The 22841-nt window shown below is 34.9% G+C and overlaps 2 protein-coding genes across 2 annotated transcripts; one reads left to right on the forward strand and one right to left on the reverse strand.

Moving 5' to 3' along the window:
• The first annotated feature begins 13783 nt into the window (after nt 1-13783).
• LOC140979584 (molybdopterin biosynthesis protein CNX1) lies at nt 13784-19337 on the forward strand. The gene is made up of 13 exons (XM_073445049.1): nt 13784-14073; nt 14376-14502; nt 14777-14904; nt 15004-15105; nt 15222-15305; nt 15946-16173; nt 16381-16571; nt 16697-16798; nt 17227-17535; nt 17979-18136; nt 18245-18351; nt 18823-18879; nt 18971-19337. Exons 1-13 carry the CDS (start codon nt 13897-13899, stop codon nt 19187-19189), a joined length of 1989 nt encoding a protein of 662 aa, XP_073301150.1. The 5' UTR covers nt 13784-13896; the 3' UTR covers nt 19190-19337.
• A 34-nt stretch (nt 19338-19371) lies between these two features.
• Nucleotides 19372-22313, reverse strand: LOC140979585 (G2/mitotic-specific cyclin S13-7-like). The gene is made up of 9 exons (XM_073445050.1): nt 22021-22313; nt 21586-21724; nt 21421-21481; nt 21120-21317; nt 20875-21000; nt 20396-20644; nt 20137-20298; nt 19840-20021; nt 19372-19750 (listed from the first exon to the last, which is right to left on the reverse strand). Exons 1-9 carry the CDS (start codon nt 22055-22057, stop codon nt 19591-19593), a joined length of 1314 nt encoding a protein of 437 aa, XP_073301151.1. The 5' UTR covers nt 22058-22313; the 3' UTR covers nt 19372-19590.
• Between the last annotated feature and the right edge of the window lie 528 nt (nt 22314-22841).

Below are 22841 nucleotides of genomic sequence, written 5' to 3' on the forward strand. Positions count from 1 at the left end.
AAAACTACAAGCTTTGCAGAAGATCTATTCGAAAAGAAAAGAAATCTTCTATGGAACAGCAAGATGTCGGCAAGTAAAGAGACTCGCCGAAAGTTCTGTAATATGGCACACATAGGAAGATGGTCAGAAAACATCTGCCTTGAATGCCAGAATCAGAAAGAACCGGAATTCGGTAAAGGTTTCAAACCGAGATCTGATCGGAAACATTTTACCGAAGCAAGGACAAGTGGGGAAGGACTACATTCACATTTTCCTCGAGGATACAAAAAGCCGAAGATTCCTCAACAAAATTAAAAGGGAGATGTGACTAAACCCACTCACCAAAAAGAAAATCCACCATGTAAGTGGAAGGACAGGACCACCAATAATCGGTGGAAAAATGACAAAGAACATCGGATACCTTATCTTTAAAGATAAAGGAAATCCAATCAAAACAAGAAACTGGACCCAAAAAATTACAATATAAATACGGGTAATTTGGAACTAGTAATACACACCAGAAAAATCAAAACTCAAAGATGTATCGAGTATATCTTAAAGTTTTGAAAAGAAGGATAAACTACAAGCGGAGTGAAGCTGCTGCTCTCAGATCAATAATTAAGATGTACAAAGAAAAGGGTGATGAGATAACAGCAGATCTATTCCAGACTCATCTCTATTGGTATCTCGGAGAATTAAAAGAAGATGAGAAGTTGATTGCTAGATTAATAATCTAGAAGAAGACAAAGTGGAAGGACCATTCAACCACTACATGGTCCCAAGGCAAGCTGTAAAGGCTTATCAAGATTTGAAGTCCGAGTTTCAAATCCGAAGAAGCCTTCTATAAATAAGGCAGAAAGAAGGAAGTGAAGATCATCGAACATTTGCCTCATTTCTTTCAATCATAAGTTGTAATATTTTCTCTTTCAAGTTATGTATTGTTCAAGTTCAGCTACTATAAGTAGCTAAGCAAGTTCCTCCTCCTCTACAGGAGGTTCTTATGGAATAAATAAATGTTTGTGTTTGAATAAAGAAATCTTTGCTCTCAGCCCCTCTCATGTATTATTTTCAAAATTCTATCTTTTGCTGTACACCTTAAGGTAGGAAACGAATTAAGGTTGTGCTAAGTGCTGCTGAAGGAATCCGCTTAGTAACCATCGGTTGCGATCGTGTGGTTGAATTGTGAGGAGCAGTTCGTAAAATACGGTGGATATAACCCGGTGGCATTCTGGTCAAAAAGGTATAAGATTTAATTTATTTTACGGAAGCATGATGGGCCATTATTTAAAAAGAATATTCAATTAATTAAAATAAGGAGTAAAGGGTATTTTAGGAAAACAGGGAGTGAAAGAAAAAGTAAGTTTGAATAGGGATTGAATGCAAAGTCTCCCTTCTTTGTACACCGTTGAGGGTGGGGTAGAACAACTTTAAGCACCAGTGGCTTCTTGAACATCACAAGCTCACTATTGTCATCTTTCTTTGGTTTTTATTCTTCAACCTCAGTTTCTTCCACTTGCTTCTCATCATCATTCACCATTGGGTTCATAATCCCAATTTCTTTTTATTCCTCAAAGTAATGGCTTTGCACTGCTATTTCGAATTCACTTTGGCGTTGCTTGGAAAAACTTCTATGTGCTAATTATTCATGGCACTTGCAAGCTGAACAATTTGGATCTCAAGAGATTTCATAGAAGCACCCATAGTGGTCATATGAGTCTCAATATTATCCAACCTATTCTCACTCTTTTCGAGTCTATTTGAAGATTCAGATACAAAATCATTCACGAGATCCTATAAAGATGGTCTACCTTCACTCTTTTGATTATTGAACCTCGATGGAAGATTCAATACATTCTTATTGTTGGCATAAGAAACAAATTCATGCTTTCGTGACCAAGATGATAATGATTGGGTAAAGGGTTACCTCGATAGCTGTTTAAGTTACGGTTAATCACTTACTAGTCTTGCTCCATAATGCACCTTCATCAGCAGATGTCATTCCGACAGCCACTACAGCTGATTCAGTGGTAGATTGATTTCCCTTGCTCATCGCTGCTAACGGTGTGGCAATGGCTGACATTTGGGCAGAGAATGTTGTGAATGAACTTATCTCATAGACTACAACAGATTTCCTTATCATAGATCCTTCACTCATCCACTGGTAATTGTTGATAGTCATCTGGTCTAGCATCTCATAAGCATCCTCAAGCAATTTGGCAAAGACGTTCCCTCCAGAAGTAACACCCATAGACATTCTTGATGGTCCATTTAGACCATTAAAAAAAAAAACTCAATATGAACTTAGTCTTCAAAGTTATGGTTCGATAATCTCTTGAGTAATTCTTTATAGCGCTCTCATGCCTCATAAAGCTACGGACCTAAGTTAGCCCATCGCGCGATGGACTAGGTAGCGACCATTGGATGATGATCGAATATGTTGGATTTATATAGAACAGGGAGATAGAATTTGGATCGTTAGATGACACCTGGAGTTGGAGATCTGTTAGATCTAAGTTTTGCATCCAAATAATGTAATCCATCTTGAAGAGAAGTGATCTGGATCGTCCAATTCAAAATGGACACACCAGATCGAATTTGATCATGATATATGATAAATGGTTATGGCTTACCAAATGTGATATGATCTACATTATTAAATCAAGATATGATAGATCACATTAATTCTAAGCCAACGATCATATCTATTCACTAAAAACTCTTCCAAACCCGAGAAAAGTATAAAATAGACTCTTACCTCGTAATCAAATTGTTTTTAGACGACAAGAAATTTCAGAATACATATATTATGTCTATTGCATAATGTTGCATAATATTTCCATTCTCATAAAGAGAGTTCGAAAAGCATATATATAGAATTTCGTCCGTTTTTATGATTTGCAATTATCCTATCACAAAACATAATTCGTTGTAACTTGGAAGACGATTGTCATATTCCATAAGTACATTGTGTTGAAAATTCGTCTTAAAAAGTCTAACTCTAACATCAACTTATTGTCAATTCATGTTTTGTCTCAATGTTTGTTGTGACATCTCCTGCGATAACTTACTGATAGTTTCAGATTCGCACATTTTACCGACCCATCATCTTCATAATTTACCAAATGAAGAAACAAGTTCATTTTTAATAAATATTGTTAAAAGTAATTTAGTAATTCCAAAAAATAATCTCATGGGATCAGGTAAAATTACGTGAAAGGTTGGGACATGAAATTGCTTCACAATTAAAGAAATATAAAAATAAAATATGGTTGTTGAAGAAATATTAAAAAAAGATACGTATAAATAAGCTTTTTGAAAGAAAGATTTACTCTTCTTAGTACATGTAGTTCCTTTAATCCCACAAGTATATGTAGTCCTTATAACAAGAAGAAAATTTAATCAAAAAGGAGAAAGTTAGACCAAACTACAAGGTGAAAATAAGAGATAAAGAAATCAGGTAAACCACACTAGGCAAATCATGTGCGACAAAATCATCCGAGAAAGTGTTGGTAGGAGGAATCGAACTCCTAGTCATTAGTCAAACGCTCACCTATTCTACCAACTTGAACATTCATTAGGGTCGCAATGAATTCTTATTAGATGTAGAATGTTTATGTAAGGTACAAAATGCGATAATGTAATCCAACTGCATGCAAATCTAGGGAAAATGAAAAATAATTAATTAAACTATTTTAATTGCATTAATTAAATATGGTAGGCATGTTTACATATTTAAAATATGATTTTCTATTAGAATGCATAAAAATGTGTTTTAAAAGTTATTCGAGACGCGATGGAAGAACGAGAACCGGGATCATAGGAAAATATTTTTATTAAATGATTATTTTTAATTATTTAATAAATAGTATATTTTATATGGTATTTCCGAAAATGATAACTTTTGAGGTGTTTTTACGCGTCGAGTCGTATTTTAAACCGGTAATCTATTTTTGACGAAAATAAGAATTTTTTGGTAACTCAACAAATATTTTCGAAAACTATTCTAAACAAAATATGTTACCTACATTCTAATAGGCCTACTATACCTAGGTTATTGGGCCTAAACTTGTACCATATTATTATATACGAAAGCTTTGGAATTTCCTAAACCATAAACACTCAAACTCATGCCTCAAGCTTCAAAAACACTAGGACTCTCCCTAGCAGTCAACCACACGCACAAACACTCACTTTTCAAGCTATTCACGTGAGCTTTGAGGAAAATTTCAGCAAGTTTCCTCCCTTGTCTCTCCATCAACGATCCTCGTGTCAAAGATTGTTTTTCACGTAAAAGCACACTTTAATCTTCTTTCACTCATCGTCCATACCATATTATGTATATTTAACATGACTGCATGAAAAAATATGATACACTTTCAATTATTTTCGTTTTTATGGCATATACATAGAAAATCATGGTTTTTCTTGCTTTTAAATTCATGTCTTTGATGTACAAAGGGGCTGCCATGGTAGGGTCTGTAAGAAAATTGTGACCCGTAGAATAAACGTGTTGAAAATGACGACGGCCATTGCCAACAATTGTTGAAAAAATTTGTACACGGCAGTCTCAAATTTTGAACATTGAGATACGTATATAAATTTGGTTTGAATCTCGAGCTCCCAAAATTCTCGGTGATGGTATGAGTGTGCCTATAAATACCGAAGCCATTGAGGTCCCTAAACACACAATCTCATACAGAAAATATACCATCTAAAGGAGTGTTGAAGTGTTTAGAAGGCTTCAATTGAAAAGAAATCAGAAATCTTCAACAAATTTTCAATGGCCGGAGGTAATTCTCGATTAAAGCTTCCGCATATTATATCATGTTTATAAATACGTAGAAACATGATTTTGAGAAAAATATATAACATTTGGTATCAGAGCAACGATACCTCTGTCTTGAAAATTTGTTTTTTCATTTTCTGAAATTTGCGTAAGGATCTTGAAGTTTGGATATGAACTTTAAGAAAGTTTACGTACCTGAAAATTTCTTCGGAAAATTTCTTCACGTTGCACTTCGGAGTTCTCGGATGAGATCTTGAAAATTATATACAGTTTTCTGAATTTTGAAAATTTTTTGAGAAAAGAAAATTTTAAGACGAAGGGTTCTGAAAAACTTTCGGAGAAGTTGAAGCCTTCGTGATATATTAAGATGCTTTCGTGAAGGCAGCATTTCACAGAAATCATGTGAAGCCTTCAATATGTATTAAATGAAATGAGACCTACCAATTAAGTATTCTTGTCGGTGAATGCATGAGATTCATGAATCCAATTATTCTTGTGTATTATTTTAATATTATTAAAAAATAATAATAATAAAATAAAATGAGGGACCCACACAATTTGAATTTGTTTGCAAGTTTTGGTTATTATTATTATTTTTTAAAATAATAATAAATAAATAAATAAATAAATAAATAATGATTAATGTGTTATTAAGTTGTATGTATAATTAGGTATACATATAGTATTTGGTCAAATAATTTGTACACATTAAAAAATTTCAAGTTCGACATAATTTCTAATACATGTTTAGAAATTATTTTTACATGTTTTATATAATGTCAAATATTATGGATAAGGTTTTGATGTGTACATGCAAATTTAATATTATACTTGCATTTATTTTTTAAAATGCAAATTGTATTGTAAAATATTTTGGTAAATCAATATTCACATTATGTTCATATTAAATTATATTGAGTTGTTTATAATTTGAAATGAACATATCAAGTAAGATGTGAATATAAAATTATAAAATATTTCAGATATTCACAAATGAACAAATAATCCTCACTTTATCATTACTCTGATAAAAGAGAAAAACTGATGAGGAGTCCACATTTTCACGTAAATGTGATCCTCATTTTATCACTACTCTGATTGAAGAGAAAAAATGATGGGGAACATATTTGTTCATATTAAGTAAAAATGTGAATATAAAGTTATTTAATTAAAAAAAATTTGACTTATAAAGATTCACATAAATGTGGATAATTAAGTTGAATAATAATTATAAGGTGAAGTAAGAAAACATGATCTGAGGGAGTTCTTCATATATCGGTTTAAACTGCCTTGACTAGCCACTCGTCTTCCTGAGGAACGTTGCTCTGTCTAGGAGTTAGATATTTAAAGGGCCTTAGCACTACCTATCTTTCCTGGGAGCACTCTTGGAAAGTATTGATTGCGAAATAATTATTATATAAAGCATTAAGTAAAGCCAAAATTTTGTCCAGTGAACCGTATAATTTTAAATAATTGAGGAATAGCCACAGCATCCTTAATTATGAAAAATTATGCATTAAGTGGATTTGGATCACATAATGGACATCAATTGTAATTAATTATATAAACATAATAAAATTTACCCCACAGGGATTTTTATTATATTTATGTAACTAATTAGGTTAAAATATTAAATTATATTTTTCTTAATTTATCCACAGGAATTAAGGAAAATACATTTTGATAGTTTTATCATAAAGTTACAGAAAAATCTTATTGAATTAAAATTTTAGCCCACAGACAAATTTTATGTCACTGGATTTTTAAAACATGAATTACATTGGTAAAACATGATATTGTCTCAAAATTTTAAGCATGTTATATTTTGTGCAGTTATGCAACCTGCGAGTTTTTCTGATATGAAATGTGACATTCCCGAACTAAAGGGCGATAATTATAAAATATGGAAAGAAAGAATTCTTCTTCATATAAGATGGATGGATATTGATTATGCTATACGGAAAGATGAACCATCTGCTATTACTGAAAGCAGCATTCCGGGTGATGTTGATCTTTATGAAAAATGGGAGCGATCTAATCGACTCTGCGTAATGTTCATAAAGACCAAAATCTCTGCTGGTATGCGTGGTTCAGTCGACCAGCATAATAATGTCAAAGAATTACTGAAGGCTATTGATGAACAATTTCAGTCTTCAGATGAGGCACTTGCAAGCACCATAATTATGGAATTCTCTTCATTAAGGCTCATCAGTGTGAGAGGTGTGCGAGAGCACATAATGAAAATGCGAGACATAGCGGCTCGGCTCATGACACTTGAAGTGGAAATGTCTGAGACTTTTCTTGTGCACTACATTTTATGCACTCTTCCACAGCAATATGGACTCTTCAAATTTTCTTACAACACACATAAGGATAAATGGTCAATTAATGACCATGTGTGTTCAAAAGGAAGGAAGGTTGTAGATGGAAACAAGTGATAATGTCTTTATGACTACACAAGGAAAATTTAAGAAACAAGCCAAAGTCAAGGGAAAAGGAAAAGTAATAATTCCACCTCAACCTGACATTAAGAAATAATCTAAGTGTTTCTTCTGTAAAAAGACGGGACACATAAAGAGGGATTGCAATAAATTTAAGGACTGGCTTGAAAAGAAAGGTATTCCTGCTTCATTTTTCTGTTATGAATCTAATATGGTTCATATGATTTATAACACATGGTGGATTGATTCTGGTTCTACAATTCATGTTACAAATACCTTGCAAGGTATGCAAAACCTAAGGAAGCCAATAGAAAATGAGCGGAGCATCTATTCAGAAAACAAGATGTCTTCGCATGTGGAGGCTATTGGGACCTGCTGTCTTATATTGGATAATGGTTTTATTTTAAAATTGGAAAAGATTTTTTATGTTCCTAGTTTTTCTAGGAATTTAATTTCAGTTTCAAAACTTGTACCCCTTGGTTATTCATTCCAGTTTCTGGATGAATCAATAAATTTGTTTTATAAATCAAATCTTATTGGAAATGGTACAATGGTTGATGGTCTTTTCTCTATTTCTTTACAAAATAATAACACCACTATACATGTTCAGAGAGGTATTAAAAGATATGTTATAAATGAAGATTCATCTATATTGTGGCATCGGAGATTGGGACACATCTCCATAGAGAGAATTAAAAGATTAGTAAATGATGGAGTACTCAGTACTTTAGATTTTACTGATTTTGAGACTTGTGTGGACTGCATTAAGGGAAAGCAGACCAATAAGTCTAAAAAGGGTGCCAAGAGGAGTACGGAAATATTAGAAATCATACATTCAGATATTTGTTGTCCAGATATGGACATGCAAAGTCCGAAATACTTCATCTCTTTCATTGATGATTAATCACGATACATGTATATCTACATGCTTCATAACAAAAATGAAGCACTTGAAGCCTTTAAGGTTTTTAAGGCTGAAGTGGAGAAGCAATGTGGAAAACATATTTAGATCGTGAGAACTGATAGAGGTGGAGAATATTACGGTAGATACACTGAGAATGGACAATCACTTGGTCCGTTTGCGAAGTTTCTCCAAGAACATGGGATTGTTGCTCAATATACTATGCCTAGTTCTCCGGACCAAAATGGCGTAGCTGAGAGGAGAAACCGAACATTATTGGACATGGTGAGGAGCATGTTTAGTAGCTCTAAACTTCCTAAATCCTTGTGGACTGAAGCTCTTAAGACAGCTGTGTATATATTAAACCAAGTTCCAACTAAAGCTGTCCCAAAGACGCCATTTGAGTTATTTAAAGGTTGGAAACCGAGTTTGTAACATATACGCATTTGGGGTTGTCCTTCAGAAATAAGAGTTTACAACCCACATGAAAAGAAAATGGACCCAAGAACCATAAGTGGATATTTCATTAGGTATGCCGAAAAATCCAAAGGGTACAGATTCTATTGTCCATCTCACAACACTAGAATTGTGGAATCAAGAAATGCAAAATTTCTTGAAAATGACTTGATTAGTGGGAGTGATCATGACATAGTTTTTGAGAATGATCACATTAATGAACAACCCTCTTATGCAAATGACAGATTGGTCGTTATTCACACCCCTCAAGACCAAATGGGTGTTAGGCAACCGATCATTGAAGTTCCACAAATTGCTGATGAAAATCCAGTAGATCAAGTTATTAATGAAGAACTTCAAGAAATTGTTGATCAACCAAACAACCTAAGGAGATCTACTAGAATAAGAAGATCAGCTATTTCTAGTGATTATGTTGTGTATTTACAAGAATCGGACTTTAACATCGGAGACGAAAATGATCATGAAACATTTTCACAAGCCATGAGTTGTAATGAGTCAAAACTATGGTTTAATGCTATGAAAGAAGAGATGAATTCTATGACAGTTAATGGAGTCTGGGATTTTGTTCAGTTGCCTGATGGTGTAAAAGCCATTGGATGTAAATGGGTCTTCAAAACAAAGAAAGACTTATTAGGAAGCATTGAAAGGTACAAAGCAAGACTCGTTGCTAAAGGATTCACTCAGCAGGAAGGAATCGATTATAAGGAGACTTTTTCTCCTGTATCTAAGAAAGATTCTCTCCGTATCATTCTAGCATTAGTTGCACATTTTGACTTCGATTTACAACAAATGGATGTGAAAACAGCTTTTCTCAATGGAGAACTAGAGGAAGAAGTTTATATTAAATAACCTGAAGGATTCTTCTCTAGTAATGGTGAGCAATTGGTTTGTAAGCTTGCGAAATCTATATATGGATTGAAACAAGCTTCCCGTCAATAGTATTTAAAATTTCATGATGTTATCTCTTCATTCGGATTCGTTGAGAACCCCATGGATCAATGTATATACCAGAAGGTAAGTGGGAGCAAGATATGTTTCCTTATTCTATATGTAGATGATATATTACTTGCAACCAATGATAAGGGTTTTTTTTATATGATGTGAAACAATTTCTCTCTAAAAACTTTGATATGAAGGATATGGGCGATGCATCTTATGTCATTGGCATTAAGATATATAGAGACAGAATTAGAGGTATTATAGGTCTGTCTCAAGAAACCTATATAAACAAAGTTTTAGAAAGATAGCGGATGAAATATTGTTCACCAAGTATAGCGCCCGTTGTGAAAGGCGATAAATTCAATTTGAGCCAATGCCCAAAGAATGATCTAGAGCGGGAACAAATGAAAAACATGCCTTATGCTTCTGCTGTCGGAAGCTTGATGTATGCTCAGGTTTGCACTAGACTGACATTGCATTTGTTGTTGGGATGCTGGGAAGATATCAGAGTAATCCAGGTTTAGATCACTGGAAAGCTGCAAAGAAAGTCATGAGGTACCTTTAAGGGACTAAAGATTATATGCTTATGTTCAGACGAACTGAGAATTTGGAAATAATTGGCTACTCTGATTCAGACTACGCTGGCTGCATTGATTCAAGAAAATCCACTTCAGGATATATTTTTATGCTAGCTGGTGGAGCTGTATCTTGGAGAAGTGCAAAGAAGATATTGACTGCTACTTCCACTATGGAAGTTGAGTTCGTATCTTGTTTTGAGGCAACCTCACATGGTGTATGGTTGAAGAGTTTCATTTCAGGGCTTAGAATTATGGATTCTATATCTAGGCCATTAAGAATATATTGTGACAATTCAGCTGCTGTTTTTATGGCTAAAAATAACAAAAGTGGTAGTCGAAGCAAGCACATCGACATTAAATATTTAGCCATACGAGAACGTGTTAAAGATAAAAAGTTACTCATCGAGCACATTAACACTGAATTGATGATTGCAGATCCTTTGACTAAAGACATGCCACCATTGAAATTCAAGGATCATACAGAAAGAATGAGACTTGGTTCTTTTATGTAATTTTGTTGTAAAAACAAAATTAATGAAACTCATTAAGTTATGTTATTTTTCATATTCAGTTATGTACATATTCAGTTAACATGAAAAATATCAATAAAGTTGGACCTCGAATAAACATAGGGTTTATTCATTAATTTATTTGAGAGATATAATACATTGTGATACATGGAAGATAATAATCTTTTTTTAGATGACCTATCGCCATGATTCATGTATTTTAATTTCTCCTATGATAAATGAGATATACGGGTCAAGTGGGAGAATGTAAGAAAATTGTGACTCGTAAAATAAACGTGTTGAAAATGATGACGGCCATTGCCAACAATTGTTGAAAAAATTTGTACACGGCAGCCTCAAATTTTGAACATTGTGATACATATACAAATTTGGTTTGAATCTCGAGCTCCCAAAACACTCGGTGATGGTATGAGTGTGCCTATAAATACCGAAGACATTGAGGTCCCTAAACACACAATCTCATACAGAAAATACACCATCTAAAGGAGTGTTGAAGTGTTTAGAAGGCTTCAATTGAAAAGAAATCAGAAATCTTCAACAAATTTTCAATGACCGGAGGTAATTCTCGATTAAAGCTTCCGCATATTATATCATGTTTATAAATACGTAGAAACATTATTTTGAGAAAAATATATAACAGGGTCATCAAAAGAGACGAAATTCAGTGTGTTTAAGAGTCCTTAGGGGCCATGGTTCAAGGCTGAACGAGAGCTTGGAGAAGGTCGCATGCTTTTTAGGGGTTGAGGTGAAACTAGGGTTCGAATTTGGGTTCCTAGAAGGGAACGGCTTCTAGCTGCTGTAGGGTCACATCCAGGGGTCCTAAAGGGGGCCAGGCATGGTCCTAGATGGGTCAAGGGGCACCTGGTGCGAAGAGAAGGGCTATCGATGCTAGGTGGAGTCGCGCAAGCCATGTAGGTCTTGGGTTTGGGGGCTGTGGGTGCTAGGTTCTGTAAGCTCGGTCTAGCAGCTTGTTGGCACTGTCATTGTCCTAGTATGGCTGGTTAGGGGCTAGTCACGTACATTGGTTAAGGCTTGGAGTTGAGGGACGTGTCATTTGGTCGAGCTAGGGTTTGGTTCGATTTAGTGCAGAATTTTCCATCAAGGTTCTAGGCTTCTTTAAGGGTTCTAAATGGTGATTTGGGTTGTATAGGGTATGGTTAGGTGTTAATAAGTTATGGTTCAAGTTTGGTAATGTTTGGTTAAGTTTTGAGTCGATTCGGGTTAAAATCGAGACATAGGTTCAAATTTTAAAACAAATTGAGAAATTAGTCGAGAGCTTAAGTTTATGTCTAAGAAATGTTTATGGGTGTATTTTAAGGTGTTATGTTAAGTTTTGATGGATTCGGGTTGTCGTTTTAAGCTCCAATGGTAATTTGGGAAAGTTAGGGTTTCATGGGCAAAACGGTCATTTTACACATAAAAAAATGTTAGACGTCCTGGCAGTGCCCTGAATGATGTAATGAATGTTAAAATGTTTATTTTGAAAGTTTATGGGATTTTATGATAAAAACGATAATGCTAAAATATGTGTTGCATGCATGGTTTAAAGGAAAAATGATATATAAGCATGAAATTTTTATAAGTGATGAATATAATGAAAAGTTGAAGGAGGTGACTTTATTGTGACTAAAATGAAAGGATATGATGATATGTAAGACCAATGCTCAGTTGACGGGTAAGAGTGTCGTTGATGTCCCTGCCATCTGGTACCATGGTTATACGTAGATGGATCCATCGACCAAAAGCTGAAACGGAAGTCACAATTAACGATCTGAATTCAATAAAAGGGAAACGTATACGTATATGATGAAAGAAAAATGTTTAAATTTTATGCATGTTCATGAAAAACTATTTTATTAAAAATATATTTCACTGTTGCTTGTGAATGTATATGTATCACTTGTTATCATGGTTAATGTTTGCTGAGTCAATAGACTCACTAGGTGTGAATGATGCATGTGAGCATTATTTTGTTGATGATGGAGGACTTGATGGTTGAATTAGCTAGGCTGATAATGCACATAACCCGATGACCTTTGTTAGTTTTCCGCATTATTATGATTTTAGATTACTTTAAAGATTTTATGACTTTAATGCTATTGAGAGATTTTGAGAAGATTTAAGAGTGTTTATTTTTTTTTTTAAAAATGCTAGTTTTAGGTTTGGTTCGACGATTTACGATTTTATGGTTTGCACTGCATTCTTTTGGATTTTCAAATAATAGGTAGGTTGGATGATTTATTTTAAATGTAAAAAATTATATATATGTATACACTTATGGTTCGGCCGAAAGCATAAAGAAAAAAGAAAAAAAAAATCTCTAACATATTTTAAAGAAAAACGAGTGTTACACGTTTAGTTTAAGATTTCGCCTAAGTTTTCTCTTCGTAATTCCATCTTATAAGCTAAAGAAGCAGGCTTAGAAGTCTTGAGCTGTTTGAATAAACTTTTTCACTTATATTCATAATAAAGAAATCTGGTAAAGAATTACAAGATCTTTTACTAAATTTGAAGCTGAAATCATATATACAAATAAAGTTCTTTGTCTTCTATCAAATATTTTCTTAGATGCTAGATTTTTTTTTACATCTTTTTAAATTTTTTTTTTTCAGATTTAAATTCTATTGGCAATAAAAAATTTTAATGTATTATTAAATCCGCTTCAAATTTTTTAATAAAAAATACAATGACATTTTTTCATAGTAGAACAATTAGTTCGTGGATCAAATAATTAATTTTAATTATTGTATGTTGTTAAATTTCAGTTCAAACTGGTTCAAACAGTGATAAATCATGACCAAAATTATCAGATACCAACCTCAAAACTATATATAAAACATTTAGTTCGGTTCGATTCGGTTTCATTCGAACGAGCATCAAACATGTCTCAATTCATCAAAAAAAAAAAATATGAAATTGATTTTATCACAAATTTTAAATAATAATAAAATCACAAAAAAAAAAACCCCACCTCCCCAAAATCATCCGACACTGACGCCAGAACTACATCTAAACCACTGGGTTTGGTTCCAAAGAAGTATATGAAATGGATGGAATTTTAGTTTAATTTAATTTAATTTAATTTAAATAAATAAATAAAGCACTAAAGAATAACACCAAATCCTGAAATCCCACTTGCATAATTCTCCCAAAAAAATTTGAGGAAGTAGACAAGAAAACGAGCATCTTTCTTGAAATTCGAGCAGGCCGATACCGAGAAGAAAAAAACAGCTGTTCTTTTACCCCAATCTCCTAAGGAGGTGCGATGAATTGCGACAGTGATGTTAAAATGATATCCGTGGAGGAAGCCATTGAGGCAGTGCTCAGTGTTGCTAAAAGGCGGCCACCTGTGACGGTGCCCATCTACGAGTCATTTGGCAAAATCTTGGCACAGGACGTCACCTCTCGCGACCCCCTTCCTCCTTACCGGGCGTCTATCAAGGTCAGTTTCTGTCTATACATATATTTTTTATTTTCCTGTAAATGATCGTGTCTGAGCTTCTTTTTTCTTCCGCTAATTCTTTTGTGGGATGATGATGGCAGCTAGATCAGCGCATATCCACACTTAATATTTTGTAATATCTATGAAATATAATTAGATATTTGATAGGATTTTTACCCTATCATGGGTATTGATTAAGTGATATGCTTGAAATTGTTATTCATTGGGTGTTACGAATGTTCAAATTTGATTCTTTCATGGTCTTCTGGGAATTGATTAATTTGATATTGTTATATATGTAGGATGGATATGCTGTCCTCGCATCAGACGGTCCTGGTGAATACCCTGTAATTACCGAGTCAAGAGCTGGAAATGATGGAATGGGTGTCACAGTGACACCCGGAACGATTGCGTATGTTACAACTGGAGGTGAGTTTTTTGTTGTAGATTGACTGTTCAAGTTTTGGTTGAATTTTCTTATTTTATTGTTTCATAAATTGTTTGTTCAGAATTTCAAATAATTCTTGTTTGTACATTCCGGATGGAATTGGGACATGTGAAGTGGTATTGGAGGTCAAGGTTCAGAATTCTTAGTTCAGATTCAGAATGATTTCAAAAGTTCCTGCTTCGTTGTTTCCAATACCCAGCCAATAAGGTGATATGTAGCGTAACTGGATTGACTATTGAACCTGTTTTTTTCCAGGACCAATTCCTGATGGTGCCGATGCTGTTGTGCAAGTAGAGGACACTATAGTAAGGAGTACATCAGATGATTTAAAGCGAGTACAAATATTAAAATCAGTTTCACAAGGATGTGATATTCGATCAGTGGTACGAAGATGTTCGCTGTTGCTTACATTTGTGTATTCAAACCTTAGCATTAATGTGAATATTTTTATGATTAAATTTCCTCATAAATTCATTTGCTAGGGGAGTGATATAGCTCAAGGTGAAGTAGTATTGAAATCTGGGGAACAAGTGGGTGCTGCGGAGATCGGTCTAATGGCCGCTTTGGGTGTGACAAACGTAAAGGTATTCCTTTTTTATTTAAGTCCGTTCTGTGCATGTCTCTCTTCCTCCTCCACCTATTACTTTCTGTTTTTACAAGAGGAGGTTCTTAAAAACTTGTTGACAATTCGATCGCGCAGGTATATCCAACCCCCAAGATTGCAGTGCTTTCGACTGGTGATGAACTTGTTGAGCCGACAAATGAGTCTTTAAATCGTGGTCAGGTAGTGGAAATGTTTCGATATTAATTTTATCTTTTTGTGATTATTTACCCCTTGCATGTGTTTGAGTCGACATTTTGGTGATGGACTTTTCACAAAGGCTGTGTTCAAACTTCAAATGCATTTACGGTCACATAATGAACTGTCAATCATTCTTTCGCCTCTCAAGTTTTCTTACCTTTAATGCCTTTTCTTATGCCTCCCCTACCCCTCTCTAAAATGAATTTAGTCAACAAACATTAGTTGCTTATGTCCTCGAATATCAATTAGCTTATGCTTTGATCCTATAGCTTAATGTATGTAGGTGAAAGTTCCAATCTTGCGTGCATGCGCATTAACAATGATTTGTTTTTTGTTTTAAAAACACCCAATTGTCTTAATTTTCACTTGCAGCTTAAGCTTCTCTCTACATGGTCACAGCCAATCTTTCTAATCTCTAAGGAAAAAACCCTGAGTTTATGGTCTGATTTACATTAATTTACCTCCTATTTATCCGTAGTTATCTTTCTTTTTCTTCTCGTTACTTTCTCCATTTTTTTTTGTGGGAAAGAAGTTCCAGACGTTATAGTTCACAAATATCATTAGCCCTATTGGTTTTCCATAAAATGTATCATATGCCGTGATGTACTCTGTGCTTCTTCAGATTAGGGACTCCAACCGTGCAATGCTTCTTGCTGCTGCAATACATCAACAGTGCAAAGTTCTTGACCTTGGTATAGTTCGTGATGATGAAAAAGAGATCCAGAGGGTTTTTGATCAAGCATTTTCTTCTGGAATCGATATCTTATTATCTTCTGGTGGTGTTTCAATGGGAGACAGGGATTATGTCAAACCCTTACTTGAAAAGAGAGGAAAATTATATTTTCACAAGGTAGTCCATGCAAAGTTTGGCTCGAAGTTGACTTTACTTTGGTTTAGTATAGGTGCGAAATTGTAGGAGAGGGGGTTTGCATTAATTTATAATTGTACTCTGCAGTTAAATTCATATAAGTTTCTTATTTTCCCCTTATATTTCCTAATTTCATGATTCCTTAGGGTTTTGATAAAAGTTGCTTCTTTGACTGGATTTTTCACTCAGGTTTTCATGAAACCCGGGAAGCCCATCACATTTGCAGAGGTTCTTCCTGGGTCAACTGAAAGCAGTGTTGGAAATAAGATTCTTGCTTTTGGTTTGCCTGGAAACCCAGTGAGTTGTTTAGTCTGTTACCATCTTTTTGTGGTTCCTACAATTCGACATCTTTTTGGATGGACTCACCCTCACCTTCCAAGGTTTTTAAGAATTGTAGATCTCTCTCTTTCAATATTTCTGTTTGGTATCGACTAATCATTTTTATTAATTTATAAATCTTTCACTTAACTGAAATTTTCTTAATGTCAATGATCTCGTTTGGTAGAATACATGCTCGTCTTAAGCAGTCAATAAAGGCAGATCCAGTCCGTCCAGAATTTCATCGCGCCACTGTTTATTGGGAATCTGATGGTTCCAAAAGTTCTGGGTGAGGAGAGCAAATTTGGAGTACTGAATATGTTTTCCCCGTGTAAATGTGTGATGTGTGTGAAAAGTATTTGGTTGTGTGTGTTTTTTATACAGTCGCATTTAGCTTGAAGAACACTTATTGATTGGTTTTGTGAAGTGCTTTCTTGAATAAAAACAAAAGCTGATTTATATTTGAATATGATGGTAGAAAAATATTTTTTTCATGTTTTGAAGAGAAACTGAAGTTGAAATAAGAACTATATTTTCTGACTTCTTGCTTTTGCCTTTTTCTTAAAGCTCTTTCAAAATAAAGTCTAACTGAGCGTTTGGTTTACTTGGCAAAGAAAGATTCTCTATCCAAACACACTGGTAGTCTCCTATGTTCTTAACCCTTGCCCAATAACCGTATTTGATAAAACAATTATTTGTTCTTTTTGTGAGTTACAGATTTGTTGCTGAGAGCACTGGTCACCAAATTAGCAGTCGACTATTGAGTATGAAGTCTGCAAATGCCTTATTGGAGCTTCCAGCAACAGGCAACCTGATTCCTGCTGGAACTTATGTACCAGCAATTCTCATTTCTGATTTAAGTTGTACTGCTGGGACCAGAAGTTTACCCACGCCAAATTCAGTGTGCATAACACAAGAAAGTGCTCCAAACAAAGCAGATGTTGGCAAGCTTGAAGAATCGGGGGTTAGAGTGGCTATCCTCACAGTGAGTGATACAGTTGCATCTGGGGCAGGGCCTGATCGGAGGTAATTTCGCATCACCATGTCATTCTTATAAGTGTGTAAGCTGAATTAGACAGTTATTTGTATATCATTTGCTTGGCAGTCTCTCAATGTTGGATCTTGTTAGTGTACTGTTATTGTATGGGAACGTCAGCAATAAATATTGAATTAGACAAAAAGGTGCATCATGATACATCTTTTTGGATCATTGTTCCTGAAAGGTCACTTTAATGATGCTAGAACAATTACACAAATTGAGTTACATCCATGTGAAAGCGAATAATGGGTGTACTGAAGAGTTTGTGACAATTTCGGCCGATTGAGAAACGTTGCCTTAATATGACTTTTGCTACTATGGTGATAATTTTACTAGAAAACTCCATCTTTTATGTGAATAATATAGAGCGACACACCATTCTGCTTTGAGTACTGATGACTCAGTTACTTTTTTTTTTTAATTTCATTAGTGGTCCACGTGCTGTATCTGTTGTGAATTCATCATCAGAAAAACTAGGAGGTGCAAAGGTAATCACAACAGCTGTCGTTCCGGATGAAATTCCACGAATCAAGGAATTGTTGGAGAGGTGGAGCGACGTTGATAAAATGGATCTCATTCTGACCCTTGGTAATTGCATAGATACTCTTTCCTAGTTGGTGTATCTATCTTTTCACACTTTGCTGGATTGTTATTTTTCACCGAAAAATTTTGAGTAAAACATGCAAAACAAAATAGGTGGTACTGGCTTCTCCCCTAGGGATGTTACACCAGAAGCTACTAAAGAAGTGATACAAAAGGAAACACCCGGTTTACAGCACGTTATGATGCAAGAGAGTTTAAAGGTAAATAGATTTCCTTTAGAGGTGCTATCTTATAATTTAAATATATATTTATATATATGTGATATGCTTTGCAAAGCGCACCCTTCTACAGATCTCCTGTGAATTTTCAGCCTGAATATCAATTTATAACAGCCTTTTGAGGCAAGGTAATTTATTTTGGTCACTTTCCTGCAGCAATAGGTGATAGTGAATTTGAATGTAAGACTAAGACTAGGACAATGCAGGGCTAAACTGAAAACATAAACTCAATCCAACACTGTAAATGCAAATGAAAAAATTCCAAGTGATTCAACCCTGAAAGCTGGAAGCTGGTAGAAGGGTGCAATGTGCGAGGCATATTATTTTTTTTAGGGTAGAATTTGTAAGAAAAGGGACATTATGCTGAAGTTCCTTATTTCTAGGGTGTAAATTGCCAAAAACCCCTTGAAAATCCATTCCCTTCTTTTCTTACTGCCATGATATGATCACCAGGTGACACCATTTGCAGTGTTGTCGCGCTCTGTTGCTGGAATAAGAGGGTCGACATTGGTAAGAGCCATCTATTTTTTCAATTACATTAAGTTTAACACATTTCTTCTCTCTCTCTCTTTGCTTGTTTCTAATTTTAATAGTTTAATAGATAATAAACATGCCGGGAAATCCAAATGCGGTAGCCGAATGCATGGAGGCATTGCTACCCTCTCTTAAGCATGCACTTAAGCAAATTAAGGGCGACAAGACGGAAAAACATCCTAAGCATATTCCTCATGCAGAAGCGACCCCAACAAATACTTGGGAACGTAGCTACAACAAAGCTGCAGCTGGTGTGGTCCAAGAAACTTGTTCTTGCTCCCATTAGTAAGTAGACCAGGTTGTCGTGTTGTCTGATTTTACGAATATAATAACATTATAATTTGGTTCTTATTGTTGCTCTTTTGGGAATGAGCCACTTAAATATGCTCAGATTTCACAGATGAATAGTTTTTAGCAGAGCTGTCTTCAAATTTTGTTGTTGCATTTTTAGCATCAAATAGTAGAAAGAAGATAAAGAAGACTATTATATCATGTTCAGATGCCAAAAGGCAGAAGAAATTACAGTTGACATAACTAATGATGAATCTAATTGGACAGCAGGTGATCATCATAACCTGAGAAAAACATTTCAATCCCGACAAAGTAATTGACAAAATCCACACTAGAGGCTAACGCAGATCGATCATTCCAGAAGTGATCTTTCTACCGGAACACAACCCAAAATAGTTAGTTTGTTGATGTGTTCTTAAGCTGGGAAAAAAGTCCCTTTGCGGCAGGAAGCAAGGCTACGGCACCTCTCTCTGGGCTCGAGTACTTTCGAGCAACTGCCTTAAGTTTATTTTCTACCACACCCGAGTGGAAGCTGGCCAAAAGATTTGCGCATTCCCTACAACAAAATATTAAACTTAAGTGAGATTGTAGGGAAAAACATCTTCTGATATGTGTACAAGTTGAAAAAATAGTAAAGTTCATTACATCAGCTGATCTTCCGAATAGCCAGTATGGTGCTTGAGAGTTGGGGTCCAAAGGGGACTCTTGTTAAGAGTGCAGCGTGCTGCATAAACTGCAGATGCGGAAATCATTGAAGAGCAGTATGGTATGACGGTGGCGTAGTTCATCAAACCAAGTTCGGCTAAGAAAAAGGCCATGTTCTCCACCTGAGTCGCCAGAACCAACAATTCAATGGCATATACATTGAACTTGAAAAGGTCTAGGAATTTGATGCAAGGCAAAGCGTGGATACATATTAATATGATAAACACAATTTTATACCTCATGATCCGATGGTATCGAAGCTTTTATGTATCGAACCAAGAAAACATATGGAGTTGGAACAGTTAGATACCATTCAAGTTTTCCAAGAATTGCTTTCTCCATTAGAAGAAGTTGTTCTCTGACATATGAATTGTCTGATATGGCTATAAAGTCACTTACCTATAAAAAAGGATAAAAGAAAAATAAGTACAACTTTTTCTTCAATTTTGTGAGAAATAATAGAGATTGGATTATGTTATTTTACTTATTTATTTACCTCTGGTGCCCATATTTCCTCATACTTGCAAGCAATGAGCATTGAGCTAATGCCAACCAACTGCAGTTCCCTCCTTGGAACAGTTTTTACTGATAGGAACCGATCAACTATATTGATTGTCAAATAAAGACTTTCAGGCATCAGCTCAAACTTCCTGTGGACTTCAACTAGCCAATCTACAAGGATGGCTCTTATTTTAGAGTTGATTTCTGGCTGTGAATCCATGTAATCGTGAACTCGAGCGTCTCCCTGGTTGAAAAACAGTAAATATGAGATGTGCAAACAAGGCACAGGAAGGAAAAACTTGATATTTGCTAATGATGCCAACTTTGATTCACAATTTCTAAAATATGCAATTATTAATCATCCTATATTTCTGTTACACTCGAAATATCGAGAGTTTTTGTCTATTATTCACAGCTCTCTAAATCCAAATCTTGGTTCCTTATTCTCTAGAAAAATCTACAGATAAAATGCACCTCTGCGAGCTTGTAGAAACTATAGATGTCCTCAATATACTCGATAGCTGCCAATTCATTTTCCACGTCTGATGCATCAATATCTACTATGAGATCCTTTGGTTTCTTGTTGAGTCCACAAGCATCCTGTAAAACATCAACAAATCAGTCCATGTCAGAGAGAGGATTGAAAAAAGTATGGGTTGAGAATAATAAATTGTCGATTACATAATAAATAAACCGGGATTTGGATCGAAACTATAAACCTTGCTTCTAGCAGTAAGAATTGCAGTCAGAGTTTTGGTGGGATTCTTTGATGATCCTTCCTTCACTATCCTTTCACTTTTGCAGATTTCTTTTTCATCAGAACTGATGGCAATTACAGCTTCTTGCTTTGGCAAGAGTGGTTCCTTCATAGGTACTACAGCAGCTGTCGCAGCACAGTCTTTTCCCACCACAGGTTTCTGCACAATGTCAAATCTCAATATATGGTGGCAATACTCAAGATTCAAGAAAAAGAAACAATAAACAATACCGAGAAGATGTAAATATAATTCAATATTCTACCTTGCTGTTGTATTTTTCTGTTGCAGCCTGTGCATTTTCCAATAGCTGTGCTCCAAAACCCCTGAAAATTCGAAGAAAAAGAAAAGAATCAATTTCTCCAGTCTTATATAACTTGCACAGAGCCAAGAATCATTCAGTGTGTGCACGTGTAAAAAATATGAGGACCTTATTACAGGGCGAGTGATTTGATTTTGGGCCTTCCCCTCAACTACAACTGGAGCAATTGCTAAATTTCCAATATCTCTGAGAACTCGCCTGTTTTTGCCTTCGGCTAGTCCATTCTTCTGCTTTGCTGCTCCTAATCCTAAATCAAAGAGGGAAAAAAATCTTCGTCAACGAGGAATGCATCTTTATTAGTTCCTAAACAACAAAAAGAACCTCAAGAAACTAAAATCCACGCAGATCATGAATGTTCCCTCCAAGATTATACTGAAAGTTGACGGAGAAAGGAAATCCGAATAGTCCTCAGAGATTCAAAGACCCATTTCAGTAATCACCAAAACTCAACAAAACCACATTACAAAATCAACCGAATTCATGATCATTCAGAATAAAAAATAAATTAACTACAAAAACACAAACTTACAAACAAAACATTACCTCTCGGTTGCTCCGGAACAACAGCTTTTGAAGCCATCTCTAAATCTACCTCTCCCAGTCCAAATTCTTCAGAATTGTAATTTCTTGGACCGCCAAAAACTCCACCCACACTAGCACAAACCGATGACAAAAACACCTGGAGACGACTGTTTCGCGTCTCTCCTTCGTTTTCGATCGCCACTATGTAATATTGAAATCCCTCTTCTTCTGTGTGATTCTTGTCTCTCTTTTTTCTTTGCAAGAAGTGATGAAGGAGAAGGGTTTATGCGGAGAGTGAACGGTATGAAAAGTTGGAATTGAAGGGACGCTACCCTTTTAACGGTCATATTCCAAGTTCTGAATAGAATCCGTTGGATTCATGATTAATCAACGGTTAGGATTGGGATTTCTGGCTTCACGTAGATTTTAACTAGCCGTTGGAAGAAATAGGGGAGCCATTTATTTTAACCTTGCCTTAAAGTAGGTTGGTTACCTTTTCTAATTTGATTTGGTCCATCTTTTAGCAAATATATAAAAAAAAAGGAGTAAAAAGTAATTTCATATGTTGATATACTCATAAAACATAATACAATAAATATTTTTTTGTTGGAACTCGGAGGTACTATTGTCGGATGATTGAAGTAATCTTAATCATCATTTTAGTTTTTTGAAATCTAGTATTGATTTGTTAACGATTCGAAAAAAATATTCAATATGAAATTTGTAGAGATTTGATTTGGAAGAAGAAATTTGACCCAAAAAATAATTTGAATAATGTATTTCAAATAACACTCATCTCAGATATATTTGAAATATGTTGTAATTATTATTAACTTGTTTAA

Source organism: Primulina huaijiensis, chromosome 6, assembly GCF_012295235.1.
Source record: "Primulina huaijiensis isolate GDHJ02 chromosome 6, ASM1229523v2, whole genome shotgun sequence".
NCBI classification, from domain to species: domain Eukaryota; kingdom Viridiplantae; phylum Streptophyta; class Magnoliopsida; order Lamiales; family Gesneriaceae; genus Primulina; species Primulina huaijiensis.

Bases quoted from the DNA above. Each gene is read 5' to 3' on its own strand.
- LOC140979584 (XM_073445049.1), top strand. From the start codon at position 13,897: ATGAATTGCGACAGTGATGTTAAAATGATATCCGTGGAGGAAGCCATT. The intron at 15,106-15,221 runs GTATTCCTTTTT...TCGATCGCGCAG, and splicing joins TGGGTGTGACAAACGTAAAG to GTATATCCAACCCCCAAGAT. The intron at 16,799-17,226 runs GTGAGGAGAGCA...TGTGAGTTACAG, and splicing joins GATGGTTCCAAAAGTTCTGG to ATTTGTTGCTGAGAGCACTG.
- LOC140979585 (XM_073445050.1), bottom strand. From the start codon at position 22,057: ATGGCTTCAAAAGCTGTTGTTCCGGAGCAACCGAGAG. The intron at 21,725-22,020 runs GTAATGTTTTGT...TCTTTGATTTAG, and splicing joins TGTTCCGGAGCAACCGAGAG to GATTAGGAGCAGCAAAGCAG. The intron at 21,001-21,119 runs GTTTATAGTTTC...GATGTTTTACAG, and splicing joins TTCTTACTGCTAGAAGCAAG to GATGCTTGTGGACTCAACAA.